General features: G+C 54.8%; 1 protein-coding gene across 3 annotated transcripts in view; it reads left to right on the top strand.

Annotated features, from left to right (window-relative positions):
* Dagla (diacylglycerol lipase, alpha) overlaps window positions 1-19521 on the top strand; it is a 59613-nt gene that overhangs the window by 22968 nt on the left and 17124 nt on the right. For 2 of the 3 annotated variants that reach the window (NM_198114.2, XM_006527114.3), the window contains exons 2-8: window positions 10279-10416; window positions 10711-10922; window positions 12092-12193; window positions 12585-12723; window positions 16815-16902; window positions 18682-18816; window positions 19339-19416. In NM_198114.2, the coding sequence (NP_932782.2) occupies window positions 10322-10416; window positions 10711-10922; window positions 12092-12193; window positions 12585-12723; window positions 16815-16902; window positions 18682-18816; window positions 19339-19416 (849 nt within the window). In that variant the 5' untranslated portion in view covers window positions 10279-10321. Of the gene's footprint in view, window positions 1-6554; window positions 6621-10278; window positions 10417-10710; window positions 10923-12091; window positions 12194-12584; window positions 12724-16814; window positions 16903-18681; window positions 18817-19338; window positions 19417-19521 lie in introns of those variants that run through there. The other variant, XM_017318213.2, reaches the window with a different exon arrangement.

Here is a 19521-nt window from a genome sequence, read left to right as displayed (position 1 = left end):
TCCAGTTTCAACTAAAAATCACACAGAGACTGTGGGGGCTGAGAAGGTGAAGAGGAGGCTTAGGGTCCAGGGGCTTAGGAGCTTTTAACACTGAGTGGGCTCCAGAGAGAACCCAAAGCCAGAGGCTGTGGTAGTGGTACAAATAGCAGCAGGTCTCAGGTGGCTGTGTCTCTTTGTTATCTCTTGGGCTGTCTGGGGCCTGGGGTCCTTAATACCTGGCCTGTGAAGAGGGTTTGCAATCAAAGTGCTACTCTTTGGGTTTGGTGTTCCCCATGGCCGGCTGAGGCATTGCTCTGGTCTTGGCTACTGCTCTTATCTCGCCTCTTCTTCAGGTGGGTGCCGACTCTCCAGCTGCAAGGATGTTCTGGTCAGACAGGCGCTATCTGAAATGAGCAGGGAGGGGGCCCCTGGAGGCCTCCAAGCCCACGATTCTAGGTCATCTCCCGCAACATCCAGAGATTGGAGTGGTATTTATAGCTGCCAGCGGCCACTGAGGGTGGAGAAGCCAGCACGAGCTATGACGCAGGCCCGACCCCCCTCACTGCCATCCCTCACTCCAGAGCCTTCCTGGGATGTGCAGGAAAGGACTGTGCCTGCTGAGGAAGCAGGCTTTGTCACATTACCGCCCTGAGTCCCGAGGGAGATGAGGTACTAGGGTTGGCCTAGCAGGAGCCTCAGCCTCTCTGGTCTCACCAGGACCTTGTCTGGCCCGAAGAAACAGGATGGGAAGCCTATTAGCGCTCACCTGCCCTGCTAGCCTTATATGCATGTTGCCAGTCGCTCTTTCCTTGAAAGATTTGCCCCCTGAAGATAGGGTTCACTGACTTCTTATCCTGGTGAGGCTCCTCTCTCCACAATGGGCAATAGCCCCAGGTTGACTGAAACGGGGCCTGCCAAAACCCTGCTACCACCCCTGCTCTGGTCTTGCCAAGTGGCAGCAGAGAGCCCCAGCTCCTCCTCCTGCGGCACCAAGGGAATGAAACCACAGAAGTGACAGTGTGACAAGACTGGGCACCTGACTATCAGGGGCAAGGCCTCTTGAAAGGAAGGTATCACTACACAGGCTGGGCCCTGCCTCTGCCCAGCCTTAACCTATCCTGAACAAAGTGGACCATGAGTTCTGTCCAGGTCCCACATGGGCAGCTTTGTGCTGGAGGCAGGTGTCCTGCTCCCCAGTGCCTCTGATTTTCAGCCTGCTGGTTGCTAAGAGTCCTGGAACCTCTATCACAGACTAGGAAGAAGTAGGCAGAGCCAAAGCTTTCTCCCCAGGAACGTGCAATGTAATAGAGAAGGTGAAGCCCATACCAGAAACCTGCAGAAAGTAGGCCACAGGCTGAGCTGATCTACCATCAGGACTGGAGTTTGGGGGAAGTTGGGGACAGGTACCCAAACAGACCTTACAGACAACAGCAGAAGCAGCACATGAAGCAAGGGGGCCAGGAGAGGACAGACTCTCTGGCCAGGGGCAGTTGGTGGGAACCATGGACAGGAACAGAGCCCGGCACAGAACCAAGAGTTAGGACATAGAGGATGGTCTTGGTGATCATGGCAGGATGCAGGACGTCGGGCACTTGGTAGAAAGCCAATGCCTGAGAGTTTTAATTTTATTTAAAGGCCACTTAGGAACCATGATATGCTTTAGAAAAACAAAGAAACTATTGGAAGTGTATATGATGGGGGAGGGGTGCACACATTTCCTAGCATGCCTGTGGAAGTCTAGGACAACTTTGTGGAGTTGGTTCTGCCCGTGGGTTCCATCAGACTCTTGTTTGTGTGGCAAGCGCCTTTGCCTGCTGAGCCATCTCATTGGCTAGCCCATGCTAAGTTTTTGAAGAAGACAGTGAGCGGTTCCTAAAGCAGTGTATGTAGTTTACACTGCCAAGCATCAAGCATCCTGCCGTGTCAGAGTCTGCTCTCAACACTCCACAACATTGAAATGGCTTTGTCCCACTGTCCCTCAGCCCACGAGGGAAGCGCTGTCATCAGTGTCAGCCGGTTACTGATGGGGAAATGGTCACTGACTCATCTGACTTGTCATAGGAAGTGGCTAGCCCCTCCCGGACTGCACTCCGAAGTCTTCGCCCAGTGGATGGCTGAGAAATAGAGTCCCTGGGCCAGGGCCAGGTCCAGCCTGTGCTCCACCCAGCAGTAGGGGCCCTCCAGGCACTGCCCCTTCTCGGAGGCCTCTGTAACTTGTGATGAGTCCAGCTTTGTCCTACTGTGGGAGGGATAAGAGGGAGTGTGAAAATAGAAGTTGTGGCCTGAGGTCAAGAGTTTTCTCCTATAGGCCCTTCTGCTCTCCTAGCTCAGGCAATGGAGGAGATATGGAATGGCCTCCCAAGCCTGGAAGGACACCTGAGCAGCATCCCAAGGCTCTCTCCCTAAATGCCAGAGTTGACCAGAGGGCTCCTCTATCTCATGGCTCTCAGACATTTTTGAGCACTTAGTTCAAAGCCTAGGGATATATACAGCAACTAAACCCTGCTCTAAATGACATGGAGGGCCAGGCTCCAGAGACCTGCCTGCCGTGATCACCTCCCTTCATCTGGGGTCCCCTCAGATAGCACAGAAAGAAGGAGAGCCAAGCAAAGGAGAGACTGGGCCATAAAGCTATTGGTGGTCCCATGTTACACAGTTGGGGGGTGGAGGGTGGGTGCTGGCCCTTTGAGTCACCAGAGCTCTGTAGAGCAGCTCCCTGGGGAAGGAGCTCTGCTTGCCATCATTTGATCCCTGCTGGCTTTGAAGATGACTTGGGAGTGGCTGAAACCCAAGAGCCAGAGCTTCTGGCCTGTGCCCTAGATGGCTGTACTGCCCAGGTGGTGGCTCTCCAAGGCACACACAGCTCTGAAGGCTTTCTCTAACCTTCGAGCAGCATGCACTCAAGCAGACCAGATCCGAGGGCTGGTCTACTGCCTGAGGAGGTGGGGCTGAACGTGGCTCAGGGTAGGCTGGGCCCAAGGGGTGGGGGGTTCCCAGAGGGGAGGTGTCATACTTGGCGTGCCCACTTAACACCTCATTAACGACCTCATTAGGGATCCCCTAAGGAAGTGGAAGGTGCTAATTCTTCTCTGAGGTGTCACCAGCACCAGAGACTGACAGTCTCCTCTGGAGGAAGTTCTGAGGAGCTGAGAATGGGGTAGAGCTGAGATCTGGTGAACTTCCCTGCAGGGGGCCATCTGGGAAGCCAAGAACTCCCAGCATGCAGCCCCAGCAAAAGGAAGGCTTCGGGGAAGAGCAGTGTGGTGGAGGAAATCTTGGACTGGGTGGGGCGCAAGAGGAGGCCTCTGTCCTCAGGGCGTGCTGAGTTTGGGTGGGGAAGAGCTCTGCAGTATGACAACCTGAAACTCAGTTGCACAGGCAGATAGGTACACAGCTTTCTCATAGGAATGTGGATTTGGCGTGGTCTACAACCTTGTGGCCTTGGGCAGGAGCTCAGTAGTCCCAGCTGTCCCCTCTAGAGAGATGACATTCCTGCCTCACTGACTTGTGGGTCCAAGGAGTCCAAGGAAACAACTCTGGTAGTTTCCTCAGAGATACCACCAGCCCTACCTGAGAAGAGGTCACTCAAGGATTGGGGCCAGTGCAGGTCTGCCTGCCACTGGGAATGGATGGCCAGGGACTTTCTGTTGCAGGGCAGCAGACTTGGTGCAGAGGTAAAGGTTCTGCACTCACTGCAGGAAACTGAAGAATGAACCAGAATGGGAACAAACCTTGAGCCACTGGCTCTGCAAGTGCTCACCTGCTCCTCCCAGCCCCTCCTCCTCCAAGAAGGGAGTGGCTTCACTATCTCATTTGCATATAAGGAAACTGAGGCTCAGAAAAGCAATGATCCAGAACTGGAGGGAAGGCGGAGGTTGCTTCTTGGGGCAGCCTCCAGCTCTGTGTACTTGAAAGAGGGAGTGGTCAGGAGATCCAGTGGGGTGAGCTGTACTGCAAGGGGTGGGAGGAGACTGGCTGCATGCCTAATGCCACCTGCCTGCTCCAGCCCAGCAGCTCCCAGGGGAAGAGTGCCACCTGAGGCCAGCACGGCCTGCCTGAGCTCCCTCCAGGCCACCTCTGCCCAAAGAACTGAAACACGTACGAGAGGCCTATGGGAAGAAAAAGATCTCTAAGAAAGAATTCAGAAGTAAAGCCCGGCCTGGCCAGAGCTAGAGGGACCTTTCACCTTCAGGAACTCCCCCTGCCCAGGACAGAACGTGGAGAGTCCGGTCCAGGCTGCTAAAGAGAGGGTCCTGCCGCTCTCTCTGGCCCTACCTCCCCCATTCCTCAGCAGCCAGCAGCCCTCTCAGAACAGCCAGCAGGAAGCGAAAGGCCCCAATTGATTCCTGGGGAGTTGGCTGGTGTCAGTGGCAGGGCCTGGTGGCAGATGGCAAATTCTTTTCATTGAAGAGGAGTTGGAAAATAATTAGCGTGAGAACGAGAAGTGGAGCTGGTGATAAATGGAGCCTGGTGAGCGACGGCGGGGCGACGGCGGGGCGGGGCTGGCCAAGCACGCGCTCCGGAGCCTTATGCCTGCCTCCAGCAGTCACTGAACTGAGTGACCTTGGGCTGGTTACCTGAACCTCTCTGAGCCTCCGGTTTCTTCATGTGTTAGAAGTATGAAAGAGGGATTCTGTAACTGCTTGATACCACAGCTAACAGCACTAAACACTACATAATTAAAAAAAAAAAACAAAAAGAAAGAGAAAGCCATGTGGCTGAGTACTTGTTGGAAGCATATGTCTGGTTCAGTGCAGGTGGCCATAGGTCACCCTAGTGGTACGGTTGGTTTCTCACTGCCCCACTCCTGTGACTCCAAGCCTGATCCCTAGATGGTGCTTTTATAGGAAAAGGTCTCTGGTCACAAACCCTACAGAACAACCGGACCGGCTTCACAGCATGACTCGTGATGCAGACAGGCAGACTAACCTGGAGGGCTATAGTGAGGACCCCTAATGCTGAGGGGTAGAGGAAGTGAAACTCTCCTTCAGGGCTATGGGTTGGGGTGAGAATATGTCAGGTGTCTGTTAGCCTCAGACCCTGGCTGGGGGACAGAAGCCCGACTTTCTCCTGGTCTAGCTGCCTGAGGCACATCATCTATGCTTCCTGGGGCCAGGCATTTGAGGACCTCTCTCCTGCTGAAATTCTGCCCCGGCCCTGGGCAGACTCGGCTCTGCCTTCTGCTCCAGCACAGCTGATGTGTGAAAAGCAACAGCTTTTGGGCCCCTAACTTGGGTTGAACACGCCCGGGCACAGGCTGGTGGCGCACGCGGCCCTCAGCCCACGCAACTTTCTGTCACCTCCTTTGCTACCATCTCCCTTCCTGTGCTTTCAAAGGCCAGCCCCTTGGCCACCCTGCCCAGGTGGGCTGCAGGCCTGGAAATGAGAAAGGCAATACTTCCTCAGGGATTCTGGCCCTGGTGTATGTGTGTGTGTGTTTGTGTGTGTGTGTGTGTGTGTGTGTGTGTGTGTGTGTGTGTGTGTGTGAGCCTGAGAAGAAGGCATCAGCCTGACAGACAACACAGGCTGCTGCTGTTGGTCCTCCCTGTGGGGTCTACAGATGTCAAGGTCTTCAGTCTATCCTGAGGACACTCCCTGTGGTTCCTGGCAGCGCTAGGATGTGAGTAGACCTGCGGGTTCTACTACAGTGACCACCTCTTGGAGACCTGAGCCATGCTCAGGCCTATGGCAAGCCCTGTAGGTTGGCACCCATCTGTTCTCACTATAGCCTTGGGAAGTTGGCATCCCACTTTACAAACACAGGAACCATGGAGCTCTGTTCAGGTGGTTCGAGGGGGCTCCGGTGAGCTATCAAGGAGGCATTGGCTGGCAGGTAGAGCAGGTGTGAGCCAAGGGGCTGCTGTTTCCCTCCTGGACAGGACAGGGCTGTTGCTAGCCTTGGGGATATAGTGGTGGTCTGGGGTGATATCACAGGGCATTGTATGCCTACCGAGGTCCTAACCCCCAAAGCTCTCAATTGAGTCCAGCAAAAGCAGCAGCCAGGATGTAGGAAGTTAACTATAAGGCAGTCTGTCCGGGGCCAGGTTGGATTGAGGGGCCTGCAGCCCCCATAAAGGAGTGGTCAAGGAGGACTTCAAAGAGGAGGTGCCTTTGTCTGGCCTAGAAAGAAGAGTGTGTGTGCAAGAGTACAGGGTAACCAAGGCATTGTGTCCACCATGGCCTCTGCAGAGAGCAGTAAGCTTTGGGCGAGTGGGGTTATTTCAGGGAGTGTGGAACGGTGAGGGGTTGGAGAGCCTCTCTATCTGGAAGGTCCCTGCCGGGTGAGGGCAGGTTGTGTGCATCCTGAGCCCTGCCTGGGATCAAAGAAGGTGCCCAGGTTCATCCCTGTTGCCACATAAAACCAGGCGTAAGGTGCATTACCTGTAATTCCAGCACCCTGGAGGCAGAAGCAGGAGGAGCAGAAATTTAAGATCTCAACACAGTTTGAGACCAGCCTGAAATACAGAGACACTATAACCAGATGATTGTGGTGGTGGTGGTGGTGATGGTGATGGTAATAATGATGGAGAAGGCAGCACGTGCATTTTTAAAAGAAGTTTGCATTTTTAGGAAGAGGAACTCGCAGAATGGTCAATATTTAACCCAGAGGCCTGAATCATCACCAGGAAAATTTGGCCATGGTAAGGGAGGGGGCAGAAAAAGAGACCCTTTAGGGCTGCCTACCTAAGTAATTCCATCCACATGAAGGGCAGTCCTTCACACCTGCCTGGGTCCTGCCACCCCCTTCACACACCCCCTGGGGCCTGGAACACCTTCACACCTGCCTGGGTCCTGCCACCCCCTTCACACACCCCCTGGGGTCTGGAACCCCTTCACACCCCCCTGGGGCCTGCCACCCCCTTCACACACCCCCTGGGGTCTGGAACCCCTTCACACCCCCCTGGGGCCTGCCACCCCCTTCACACACCCCCTGGGGTCTGGAACCCCCTTCACACCCCCCTGGGTCCTGCCACCCCCTTCACACCCCCCCCTGGGGTCTGGAACCCCTTCACACCCCCCCTGGGGCCTGCCACCCCCTTCACACACCCCCTGGGGTCTGGAACCCCTTCACACCCCCCTGGGGCCTGCCACCCCCTTCACATACCCCCTGGGGTCTGGAACCCCTTCACACCCCCCTGGGGCCTGCCACCCCCTTCACACACCCCCTGGGGTCTGGAACCCCCTTCACACCCCCCTGGGTCCTGCCACCCCCTTCACACACCCCCTGGGGTCTGGAACCCCTTCACACCTGCCTGGGTCCTGCCACCCCCTTCACACACCCCCTGGGGCCTGGAACCCCTTCACACCTGCCTGGGTCCTGCCACCCCCTTCACACACCCCCTGGGGCCTGGAACCCCTTCACACCCCCCTGGGGCCTGCCACCCCCTGCATGCCTGCCAAGGTAGGGGAGCAAAGTTCCTGCTGGAGAGGGTGTGGCCTGCCCTAGAAGTTCTCAGGGTCTGGGAGGAGAGTCCTGATCCCACCACGGTTTAGTCTTTAGGGGCCACTCTGGGAGTGGGGTGGTGAAGAGGTGCTTTACAGCCGCCCCAGGCCAGGAAGTGGCCTGGCCCTCCCCCTCCAAAGACATTTCCTCCAAATGAAATCACAGCCCCAGCAGGGGAACAGGCCCCTCATTGTAATGGGCTGGGGTCTCCAAAGAAAGGACGTCTTTCAGGCCCATAAAAATAGAAGCCTTAGGATTTATGAATCTGTACAGGGGATGCCCCCTGCTCCCCCTCCCCCCTCCTGTGACCTAGTGGTGACCAGCAGAAGATTCCACTGCCTTGCCTGGGAGGGCAACTGGGCTGCTCGGGGTTCACACGCACTCCCTCATCCCTCTACCCCCACTGATGTGCTGTGGCATTGGTCCAGCACTGTGAGGGTTCTGCAGACCTTCTCTCTTGGCATCCTGGCTGGAACTTTAAGAGGAAAGCATAACCGACATGTCACAGATAAGGAAACTGAGGCACAACCAGTAAGTTACACAGTTGGGTGGTGGATGCTGGGCTTATAGCTCCTGGGCCACGACTCCTGCCTATGGCGTCTAGGACCTCATTGTGTTAGCTGTCCCAGGCAGAAGCTGGAGGGGGTGTTGGAAAGATATGGAACCCCAGTGCCAGTAACAGGACATGGGTGGGGTCAGCCCTCCAAAAGTCTGCCACATCAAAGGAAGGCCCTGGTGCTGACCACAGCTGCTAGCCTCGGACTGCTCATCACTTCACCCCCAAGCAGAGTACAGGTGCTATTGGCCCTGTCATTCCAACGTTGTCATGGTCCTGCAGTCACAGCTACAAGACCTGGGGTCAGAGAGGGCAAGGTAAGGCCAGGCCAGGGCTCTAAGTTCGAGGACCAGGGTGCTGGGTACCTGGTGAGCTACAGTGTTAGCCTTTCTAGACTCCTTGAGGAAGGGTGGGAGAGGAGGTACCCAGTGTGACTGTGAAAGGGTCATATTCTGCTTGAGGTGATGCACCAGGTTGCTGGCAGGGGCAGGACCCTTCCTGACCAGCCTCTCTGGGCAATCATGGTATGAAATCTCCCCTGGCCTGAGGAGGATAAAATACAGGGCCTCAATAGGTGATGGCTCTGTCCAGCCCCACTTCACTGAGTGTTGGGGGCGGGGGGGTTGGGGAGTAGGGTGGTGCCACCGCCAGCTTCCCACTTTGTGAGCCACCTGCACACAGGGAGGGAGCAGGTCCACTGGCTGTTGGCAGCTCTGCCTGCCCCAGCCTTGCTACCACCCATGAGGCCCCAGCTCGCTCCCATGCATTATTCCAAACTCTAAGCTGTGTCCTGGACTGCTCGTCCCAGATTTTGCTCCAGTCGTAGGTCCCTGTCTACGGTAGACCTCCCCACCCCCAGCCACCCCTGCAGCAGCTGCTTCTTCACTCTGCATCTTTCTCCTGCTTCTCACAGTCTGCCCGACTCCTCCTTGAGAGTGGGATGATGTCACTTCCTGGCGGGGTGGGAGGAGTAGGCACGACCCCAGCCGCTGCTCAGGCAGTCAGCGCTGCTTCTGGGCACCCCTTGGGAGCATTCAGTGGCTGGTCCTGGGAGATAAACCCAGCAGAGCCTGTCCTGGCGTGTCGTGCTGCCCAGCCACCTGGCCCCATGCCCCTTCGCCCACTGTCAGGGCTATGCTCACAGGCCTAGGAAGGTGTGGCTGGTTCCTTCCCTAGGGACTTCAGTCTCCATATATGCATGTTTTCTTTGGACCTGTCACTAGGGAGAGGAAGACCTGCTGTCCACCCTTGGGCCAGGTGCCATGTAAACCTCTGCTGGCCCTGGGGACAGCTGCCCTCTAGCAGCGTACCCAGCCCTCTGTAGCAAGGGTTCCTCTCTGCACAGGGCACATGCAGGAGTCTGTCCTGCAGCGAGCCCCGGGTTTCTGCTCAGACCAGCCTTCCACCTCTACTCCCACTTTTCTCTCCCAGCTCCAAAGGAGGCCTCTAGCTCCTAGCCTCTCCTGAGCTTGATGGTGGCTGGTTGATACCCAGCTATTTCAGGGAAGTAGGCATCAAACAGTGAAAGCTATCAGGCCGAGGGTGAGTGTGTTAGAGCGGCTGCCATTCTCACAGTGAGGGCCACATGTCCCCTAGCCATAATCCCGACCTGAACCATGACAGTGGCTGAGAGTTTTGTAAGGGTGCAAAACCAAGTCAGACCATACTCACAGCTCCAAGGTCTCCAGTGAACAAGAACCAAAGGCCTTGCTGTGCAAAGACTCACAGGGAAGAGTCTTTCCCGCTGAGCACCCTCACCCTCTGCCTCTCGCACACTCCTCTCCCAGCCTCCCCAAACCTTCAGTGTTCTCCCAATCTACAGGGCTTTCTGCTAGGGACACTTGTTCTTGGTTCTGAAACCGTAAGTACAGATTTCCTGTGGAAAGACAGGGCCCTGGTAAACAACTGTCCTGTTGATTCCATATATGGAGAGAGAGTGAACTTGGGGTCTTTTTGTCTGAGACCTAGGCTCCCCTCAGAATCATGTTCCTCCTGACTTAGTCTCCCAAATGCAGGGATTTCAGGCAGGCCAACCAGAGCCTGGGTCTTCAGTTACTATAGATAGGAATGACGTTAAGCGGTGGTGGGCAGGAGTGACCTCAGGGGAGCCGCTGAGATTGGTATCAAGACCTTTGTTGTTAGGGAGCTTGAGCTGGCAAGGGGGCAGCTTCTACCTGGGTCAGCTTCTCTGCTGCCTGGAGGCCCATTGACCACCGGTGGGGATTGGTGCCAACGCCCAAGATGCCTACCACACCTGGTAGTAGCCCAGACTATTCCAGGGTCCCCTTCTTGCTTTCAGGAGGTGAGCGCCTGGCCCGCTGAGCCTCCCAGAGCTGCCAGCCATGCCCGGGATCGTGGTGTTCCGGCGGCGCTGGTCTGTGGGCAGCGATGACCTCGTCCTGCCAGCTATCTTCCTCTTCCTGCTACACACCACCTGGTGAGTCTCAGCACTGACGGCATGGTCCTGGTTACCTGTTCTTCCTTGCCAGGCCCAAACCTGACTCTGTCCTGCTCCCAAGCACTCCTCCGGGTATTCCCCCGAGGATTCAGGACCCCTTCTGGCCAGCAGTCCTCCTGACCTCAGCAGTGGGGGTAGTAGTTACTGCCGATGCCTCTCGGCACTGACAGTCGGGCACATCTTGTTGGGGGAGATATCTGCCTTCTTTTTCTCCTGCTGAGCAGCACAAGGCACAGAGACAGCCCACCCTTGTTCACCTGTACCCCTCTGCAGGTTTGTAATCCTGTCTGTGGTGCTCTTCGGCTTGGTCTATAACCCACACGAGGCCTGCTCCCTGAACCTGGTGGACCACGGCCGAGGCTACCTGGGCATCCTTCTGAGCTGTATGATTGCCGAAATGGCTATCATCTGGCTGAGCATGCGTGGGGGCATCCTCTACACAGAACCCCGGGACTCCATGCAGTACGTGCTCTACGTGCGCCTGGGTAAGGGACCCCCACGGGGGGCTGGGACCCTTGTAGGGCTACCCTTCTCCTGCACTCATTCACTCCCTCAGGGTTTGGTTACAAACACAAACTGAGTCAGCCCTGAAGAGCATGGGGTGCCTGACTGGACTGACAGTCCAGCCCACCAGCTGTTTTGTGAATCTTTTCATTAGGGAGCACACTCATTTATATTTTGCTTTTTGTGTTTTGGTACCATAATAGCAGTTGAGAAATTGCTTTTGTGACTGGATGGCCACAGAATCTGAAATGCTTGCTCAAATGCTTGCTCTCGTGGCCCCTCATAGGCAAACTTAGTTGAGCCCTATTCGAAACTGTGAGCTTGTCTGCAAAATGTGTTGGTGATCCTTCTGAAACAGATCAGGAAACCCCTGAGGCCAGGCTGAGCCAGCTCCCCAGAGGACCAGCCTATATCGCTTTTGGGCCATGTCCCAGCAGCCTCTGGGGTATTCCCAGAGAGCACTTCTCTCAAACTTCTCCGCTGCTCCTGGGGAGGAGAGTGTTAGCTTTGTTTTAAAGATGAGGACCCGAGGCCAGGAAGACTAATCAGCTCTTTCAAGGTCACACAGCTAAGTCACATTAGAAGGGTCAGAGCTGGGATTTGAACCCATGCTGCTCTTCTAGCTCCATTGTCTAGACTCTTAGCTACTGTACTTTGTTGGCCCTGCCAGGCTGTCTTATCTCCTTACCACTCCCTCTGGGGCTCTGGACTTAGTACCCTGATGGAACGAGTGCATGGTTGGCTCCATTGGTTGGCTCCTGGGCCTCCTCTCATCCTCTTACCCCACCTAACTGAGTTTCTAGGTCTTCTGAAAACAACAGTTTTCATAAGTTCAGGCTTCAGTGTCCTGTGATGAAGTTATTGGCAGTCTCAAATAGGGATGAGGAAGCCGAGGCTCTGAGAGATTAGGTAACTTGCCTACAGTGAGTCTGACTCCAGAGCTCTTGTGTGAAACTGTGAGATCCTGAAGAAGCTGGGAAGTACTTGTCCCCTGTTCGCCTGTGCAGTCACAGTCCCGGGAGGCAATGGGGACTCGAGGACACAATGCAAGAGATCAGGCAGCAGAGCCAGGATGAGGTTCCTGGGCCCTCCCTTCCCTGGTGGCAGACAATGGCCTGTAGCTTTACTCAGAGCCTGCCTCTCCTTGCAGCCATCTTGGTGATTGAGTTCATCTACGCTATCGTGGGCATCGTCTGGCTCACACAGTACTACACCTCCTGCAATGACCTCACTGCTAAGAATGTCACCCTCGGTATGCACCCCATCTGCCCCACCAGCGAAGCCAGCCCTGGGGTGGAGGTAATAGGACCCAGCTTGAAGAGAAAGGGGCTCAGGTGCCACTCTGGGGAGACACCCAAGTGCGGGTGCACCCTTCACCCAGTGTTCTGCCCTCCCACTTGGGTCCTCACCAGGGAGGCAGCAGCAGACACAGAACTGTCCAGGCAGCACTAGGGCTGTTCGTCACCTTCTCAAAAGTCTGCTCTGTGCCATGTGTGGGCCTTGAAGACCACGGCTTCTGAGCCTTGCTCTTGAACCTAAGAAACAGCTGGGAACATAGAGGCCACAGTACCCTTTGTTCATTGCTCACGACCCAGGAAGGTGAACCCAACACCAGTTTTTTCTTTCCGTTGCTGCCGCCACAGGAATGGTCGTCTGCAACTGGGTGGTCATTCTCAGCGTCTGCATCACTGTCCTCTGCGTCTTTGACCCCACGGGCCGCACCTTCGTCAAGCTGAGAGCCACCAAGAGGAGGCAGCGCAATCTGCGGACTTACAACCTGCGGTTAGTCGACTGGGCGGGCTGGCGGGCAGGGGTGGGGGTGGGGGCAGGAGGGCGGCGTCCTAGTAAGCTTTGAAGACTGGTGGGCAGAGGTGGGTCCTGTCCCCTCCCACACCGCACAGCCTCACTGCCCCTTCTGCTCTTGAAAGGGTAAGAGTAGGCTGGGTGTGGTGGCCTACGCCTTCCATCCCAGCACTCGCTACTAGTGAGGCAGACAGAGGCTTTCAGACCAGTTCAAGGCCGCCCTAGTGTACACAGCAAGTTCGAGGCCAGCCAGAGCTACTCAATGAGATTCTGTTTTTCTGTTTTGTTTTGTTTTGTTTTTTCGAGACAGGGTTTCTCTGTGTAGCCCTTGGCTGTCCTGGTACTCACTTTGTAGACCAGGCTGGCCTCGAACTCAGAAATCTGCCTGCCTCTGCCTCCCGAGTGCTGGGATTAAAGGCGTGTGCTACCACGCCGGGCTTGTTTTTATTATTATTTTTATTTTAGATATCCAAGAATGTGCATGGGTGTGTATAAAACGCAATAATGTAAGCATACATAGTAACAATTCAGGAAAGGAGCAAGGGGAAAGAGAAGAGCCTCAAGGAGAGGAGTCTGGCCGGGCTTGGGGAGAGGGGAGAGAAGAGAAAATGACGTAATCATATTATGTTCTCTAAAAAATAAAAGAAATAATTAAAACAAAAGCATGCCTGTGACAGCATTGCCTGTCAAGGGGATGAAATTCATTCACCCAATTTGCCAGTGTTAAAAGTGAGAGTTGTATCTTTTTCTTTTTTAGTTTTTATTCATGTGGGCACAAGGCAAACATAAAAATTAAAAAATAAGACCTGAAAAAAGGTAAGAATAGCAGTTGCTGGCTCAGGATGTTGTTGTGAGGTTTAAGTGAGATAATATATACCAAGTGGTTAACACTGTGGGCAACGGCTGAGTTAATGGAGAGCCACTCAGCGGCAGCAGCCGGACACGCACTCAGTTACAGTAATGGCAGAAGACACAAGCTTTGTTCCGAGTGAGTCACAAGCCGGATCCTCCCTGTAATAGGGGTGGAGAAACCAAGGTCCAGAGTTCAAGTGGTTGCCTGGTTACAGGGTAAAGCCAGGACCAGCTCTCAGCCTCACTTTGGAACCCTTAACAACTGTTAGAGCGCCATTCGTGGTGGCACATGCCTTTAATCTCAGCACTCTGGAGGCAGAGGCAGGCGGATTTCTGAGTTCGAGGCCAGCCTGGTAAAGTGAGTTCCAGGACAGCCAGGGCTAAACAGAGAAACCATGTCTCAAAAAACAAAAAACAAAAAAACAAAACAAAACAAAAAAAACCCAACTGTTAGGTGAGGCTGCCTCTAGGTCTCAGAGGCTGTAAGAAGTCAATCAAGGAAGACTTCCTGGAGGAGATTTTGCTTGGTGTTTAAAAGAGAGAAGAGAATATCCAACATGGCCATAGTGACTTTTATTGAAAGCAAGGGCTCCCAGGATGAGTCACCATAGCCCCCACAATCGGGCTTCTCCTGGAAGGCAGGCCCCATGCTTAGCCCTTTGTGGTTAATCAGTCCTTTTGCTACCCCAGAGCAGCTGTGAGACCCCCTTCTACAGATCTGAGTCCCTGCCCCAAGCCACAGTGGCAGGGTGTGGAATGGCATCCATGTCCAGCCCAGGGAAGCAGGTTGCCAAGACCCCTGCCCAGCAGGCCTTACCCCACCCCAACTCATGCCTCAGACCTTCCATGTCAGCCCACCAACTTGTCACCGCCTCCAGCACCACACCCATGCCTGGTCTGGCCACCTCCCAGGCGAAATGTCAGGCCTTGGAGCCAGGGCTCCACAGCCCGTACTCCCTTCCTTCAGTGGAGCTGGCCACCGCCCCGTCCCACTTTGCCTGCTGAGCCCGAGCCGCACCCGACCTGTTTCTGGGCTCCAGGGCCCAGGAGAAAACGTCCTTCCCTTCCTGACTCCGGGTGATTGCCTTTGGGGCTCCAGGCGGTAGGAGCCATTACTGCAGGGGCTGGTGCTCACTGTCATTTTAATTAGGAGGCCCCCTGTGGTTTCCTGGCCCTGTCGGGAGGCCATAGCTTGCAGGCCCTTGACCTGTAGTGGTTTCTCCAGGTCTCCCGCGAGGCTGGAGAGCACATTCCGGCTGCGGGGCTTTGTCAGGCCGACTACCTGCCCTTTGCTGGCTCTAAAACTAACATTTTTTTCCTAACAGGGACATTTTTCAAGCAGTCAACTCCCAAGGGCAGGGACATGCACACCCCTGCTGCCACATGGTTGTTATTTTGGTTTCTGAAAGCCGGGAGTGTGTCTAAGTTTTGGTCCTTTCTCTTTCCAGTGAAATCTGGTGGAGGACTGGGGGAGGCTGTTATTCCCCGCTCTTTCCCAGGAGGCTTGACCTTGGGTTTTTGTGGGAAGGAATGTCTGCCCCCTTTTACACAGTGAGCCTCCCAACAGGCAGGGCTGTCGGGGTCCATGAACTTCCTGTCCAGACTTGGTATGTGTCTCTCTGGCGTGGCCTTAAGGGTGGTTGCAGTTGACCAACCTGTCAGCTTCTCACACAACCCTACGCTCATCTGCCCCCTGGCGTTCATGAGCGGTTCGAAGTGGCGTGAGCATTTCCATCTGGCCAGAGGCTAGGGAGGAAATGTCTCATTCTGCATTTGAAGGCCCTGTTGGATCAGAAAGCAAAATGTATGTGATGCCCTGAGAACCGAGCTTCACTCCCTCTTCATCAAGTCCCTGGGCGGTGGACAGTGGTATATGATGCAAAGCTGTTCCATTTTCTAGGGACTGCAGGTCCCTGGGACAGCTGGTCTCTTACATCATCCCTAGCCCCTCCCGGTGCCTCCTTTTTGGTCGGCTGCCTATGTAACCAGGGTTAAAGGAATGGAGAGCAGTTCTTGGCTGCACATAAGAGCCAAGAGGCACACCGAGAGCCAGTCTGTCATTCCTGATGACTTAAGTGACTTGAATGCATCGGAGTGCTACCTTGCCTTTTGCCCCTGACTCGATGACAGGCTTTTAAGGGGACAGAACATTGCTCACAAAAAACCCAGTCACAGGGCTGGTGAGATGGCTCAGTGGGTAAGAGCACCCGACTGCTCTTCCGAAGGTCCGAAGTTCAAATCCCAGCAACCACATGGTGGCTCACAACCACCCGTAATGAGATCTGATGCCCTCTTCTGGAGTGTCTGAAGACAGCTACAGTGTACTTACATATAATAAATAAATAAATCTTTAAAAAAAAAAAAAAACCCAGTCACAGCCTCTTCTGGCTGTTTTGAGATTCTGTGTTTAGTGTCAGGACTATTGTCTCTTTTTTTCTTCCTTCCTTCCTTCCTTCCTTCCTTCCTTCCTTCCTTCCCTCCTCCTCCTTCTCTTCCTCCTCCTCCTCCTCCTTCTCTTCCTTTTCCTCTTCCTCCTCTTCCTCCTCCTCCTCCTCCTTCTTTTTCTTCTCCTCCTCTCTCTCTTTCTCTCTCTCTCCTTTCATTCTTTCTTTCTTCTTCCTTTCTTTTTCCTTTTTTCTTTCTTTCCTTTTTTTTTTTTTTTTTTTTTTTTGAGCCTTGACTATCCTGGAATTTGCTCTGTAGACCAGACTAACCTCGAATTCAGAGATCCATCTGCCTGCCACTCCCTCCCAAGTGCTGGGCTTAAAGGAATGAGCCAAGACCCGTGATATCAGAGTTATCTTTGTGCTCAAAATGTACCAGCTTCCTAGGTGCCCGGGATGTGGATCCCGTCTTGGGAAGGTAGCTTCTCGTTCTCTCTGCTCACTGACTCCTGAGCCGCCTAACTCCCCACCTGACCTGAGGAGGGACAGCAGAAGGAACAGAGGGAAACCATGCAGGCAGTATACCTGCCCTACCCAGACAGCAGCTGGGGAGTGTGAGGGCCTCTAGAGCTCACCAGGTTGGCTAGCAACACCCTGGCTGGCTGACAGCTAGGTCACTGGCCATGCAGCTGTAGGTAGCCTGCTGCCTAGCCTCCCCAGGCCCACTGGCTCCTTGTTGTATCCTGGGAACAGGCCATCCTATTTCTATAACATCTGGCCAGCTCCTCTAATCCAGCCCCGTGACCTGACACATGCAGCTGTTTACCTTCACAGGCACCGGTTAGAGGAGGGTCAGGCCACCAGCTGGTCCCGCCGTCTAAAAGTGTTCCTCTGTTGCACCCGGACAAAGGATTCCCAGTCAGTAAGTACCCATAGTTGCTTGCCTCGGGTCTTCTCTCTGCCATGGAAGTGCCTTTCACTCCTCTGGTAATGCTAGGTGGGTGGGGCTGGTAGGAAGTGGGACATTGTGAGCAGAGTAACAGCCTGCTTGTGGGCCTTTTCGCTGAAAAACTGCCCGACCCTGCAAAGCAGACATTCACCTGTTTCACTGCGGAAACAGAAAGCCTTGATGACTGATTTGGTACCCTTGGAACATGGTTTAATTTAAAAGTACCATGTGGTCAGCAGTGGATGGATCTGGAAGGTCTAGGGTGCTGTTGAGTGCTTAGCCTGGGGCTGGATGGCACACATCTCTGAGGTCGGAGATGTGGATAGACCAATAGTGTTGAGGAGCAAGCTCTGCAGAAGGTGGCTCTGAGCAGGAAGGGAGATAGAACCCCTCAGAGTTGGGTAGGCAGGTTAGCAGCCATCCAGCCCTACCCCTCATTTTGCAGATCAGTCAGCTGAGACCCAGAAAGATGGACTGATTTGCTCAGTATCCCACAGCTAGGCAGTAGCAGAGCTTGAGAAGTCAGAAGACAGTGAAGCGCCCACCTCAGACACCCTGGGGAAGCCTGGAGTGGCCCTTCCCTAACAGTAGCCCCCAGGGACCTTAGAGCGAGTACCTAAGGAAGGAAGGAAGGCCCAGAGTTCCCTGGCAGCTGGGGAGTACCTCATGGGGCTGTCTGGGAATGCCTGAGAGATCCTGGTCCAGGTCTGGCTGCAGGTGTGCCTTGCAGAGGGCAGGGAATGGAGCCCAAGAGGTGGAAACCAGGCTTGCCTGGGCCTTAGGCACACTGTTCACCCCATAAAACAGAGTCAGCACTGCTGTGAGGAGCCAGTGAGAAGAGCACAGTCCAGTTAGACACAGACAGCCAGGGGCAGATCCCAGAGGAGGGATTTTTCTCCAGCTTGTATTTTGTCACCAAAGAACTATACTTGACTGCCAGTCTTTGAAAATTTTACATAACCGCCTGTATGTTCAAACCTGGCGCCCTGAGCTGAGCAGCTGAAGCTGAGCACAGTTCCGTTCCGTGTGGCCCCTTAGAGGTCTGAGCAGGTAGCCACTGGCGTTTTCCTCCTGACTTGCCAGGCACTCAAGGACGAGACCAGTGAGATAGATTCAGTTGCTGTGAGTTTGTTCTCGCTCTGCCCTCTCCTGATAGGTTCAAGGCAACAAAAGGCAGGGGAAACCCAGGGCCACAGCTAGCAGGGCTTGTCTGCCTCTGTTCTTTCCTTTTTACCCAAGGGCTGGGGCCAACTTGAAGCCAGAGAGGCCACCGACTATGAATTGTGCTTCTCACGCACATCACAGGGGCCCCTGAGCTGAGGCTGCTGAGAAGCAAGGGAACCTCGAGGTTTGGGAGATGTAGCAGGACTTCCAGGGTCACAGCTGGTAGGACAGCGGTAGCCGGATGCCTTGTGTGGCTTCACTTCTAGAGAAGGGTTGCCTGGACTTGATCCTGGGTATCTAGAGAGAGAAGAGGTATCCGCCTAGGTTGGCACCTGCGAGCAAAGGGACCTCAGTGGAGAGAAGAGGCCTGGGAGGTGGAGAAGGGTCAGCAGCTAAGATGGTAAAAGAACAGAAACAAAAGAGTCTCCAGGTTCCTGCCATAAGGAGGTGCGGCATGCACGCCTGAGGGCAAAGCTGCCCAGAATTGTAGCGATTTCCGGTCACCTTGCCCTTGGTGTTCACTCATGGTCTCTCCTTTCTCCTGCTGCCCTGCCCCTGCCTCCTGCCATCCCGGGCCTCGCTTGACAGGATGCCTACTCAGAAATCGCCTACCTCTTTGCTGAATTTTTCCGTGACCTCGACATCGTGCCCTCCGACATCATTGCTGGCCTGGTGCTGCTTAGACAGCGGCAGCGAGCCAAACGCAATGCGGTGCTGGACGAGGTAAGCACCCACCAGCTCCCCTGTGGGCTCCTGCTGCACAGCCTGTGGCATCCTTTCCCCGTGGGCCCCCGGGGCCGCTGTTACTGCTCATCACCATCCACTGTCCTATCTGGAACCTTCCAGCAGAGTTGTCTGCACCACATGTGGCTGCTTCTGAGGCCAGCCTCTGAGGATGTCCCGTTCACCGGGGCTCGATGGCCACTGCCAGCTCCAGTGCCTCAGCCTCTGTCTGAAATCTGCCCTGGCCCCTGTCCTCACCAACAGGCTAGTTCTGGTCTCTGGACATCTCATACAAAACCCCTTTCTCTCTCGGGTGGCTCAGGACCATCCCTTGGGGTTGGAAGGTCTGGGTAGAATGCAGAAAACTAGAAATACAGGGAAATGTGATTTTTGAAAACTGCTGGATGTTAGAAGAGCTGCAAGCCACGTGGTTCCTTCAGACCTCTGAGGCAGGCTGAAACGGAACTCCCTTCTCACCTTCACATCTGGACCACTGTCCATCTTACCGCGCCTGTTTTCCAGGCAAACAATGACATCTTGGCTTTCCTGTCTGGGATGCCAGTGACCAGAAACACCAAGTACCTCGACCTCAAGAACTCGGTGAGTGGAGCTTCTTCCTGTCCCCAGTGCCGCTCTGTGCTTCCCTGCAACTACATGGCGTGAGGCAACCCCACCACTCCTGCTCAGCTGTCCAGGGAGTCTCAG

The sequence above is a fragment of the Mus musculus genome, chromosome 19 (genome assembly GCF_000001635.26).
Source record: "Mus musculus strain C57BL/6J chromosome 19, GRCm38.p6 C57BL/6J".
Classification (NCBI taxonomy): Eukaryota; Metazoa; Chordata; class Mammalia; order Rodentia; family Muridae; genus Mus; species Mus musculus.
Note: the sequence above shows the minus strand (reverse complement) of the source record. Positions and strands in the feature narration are given on the sequence as shown.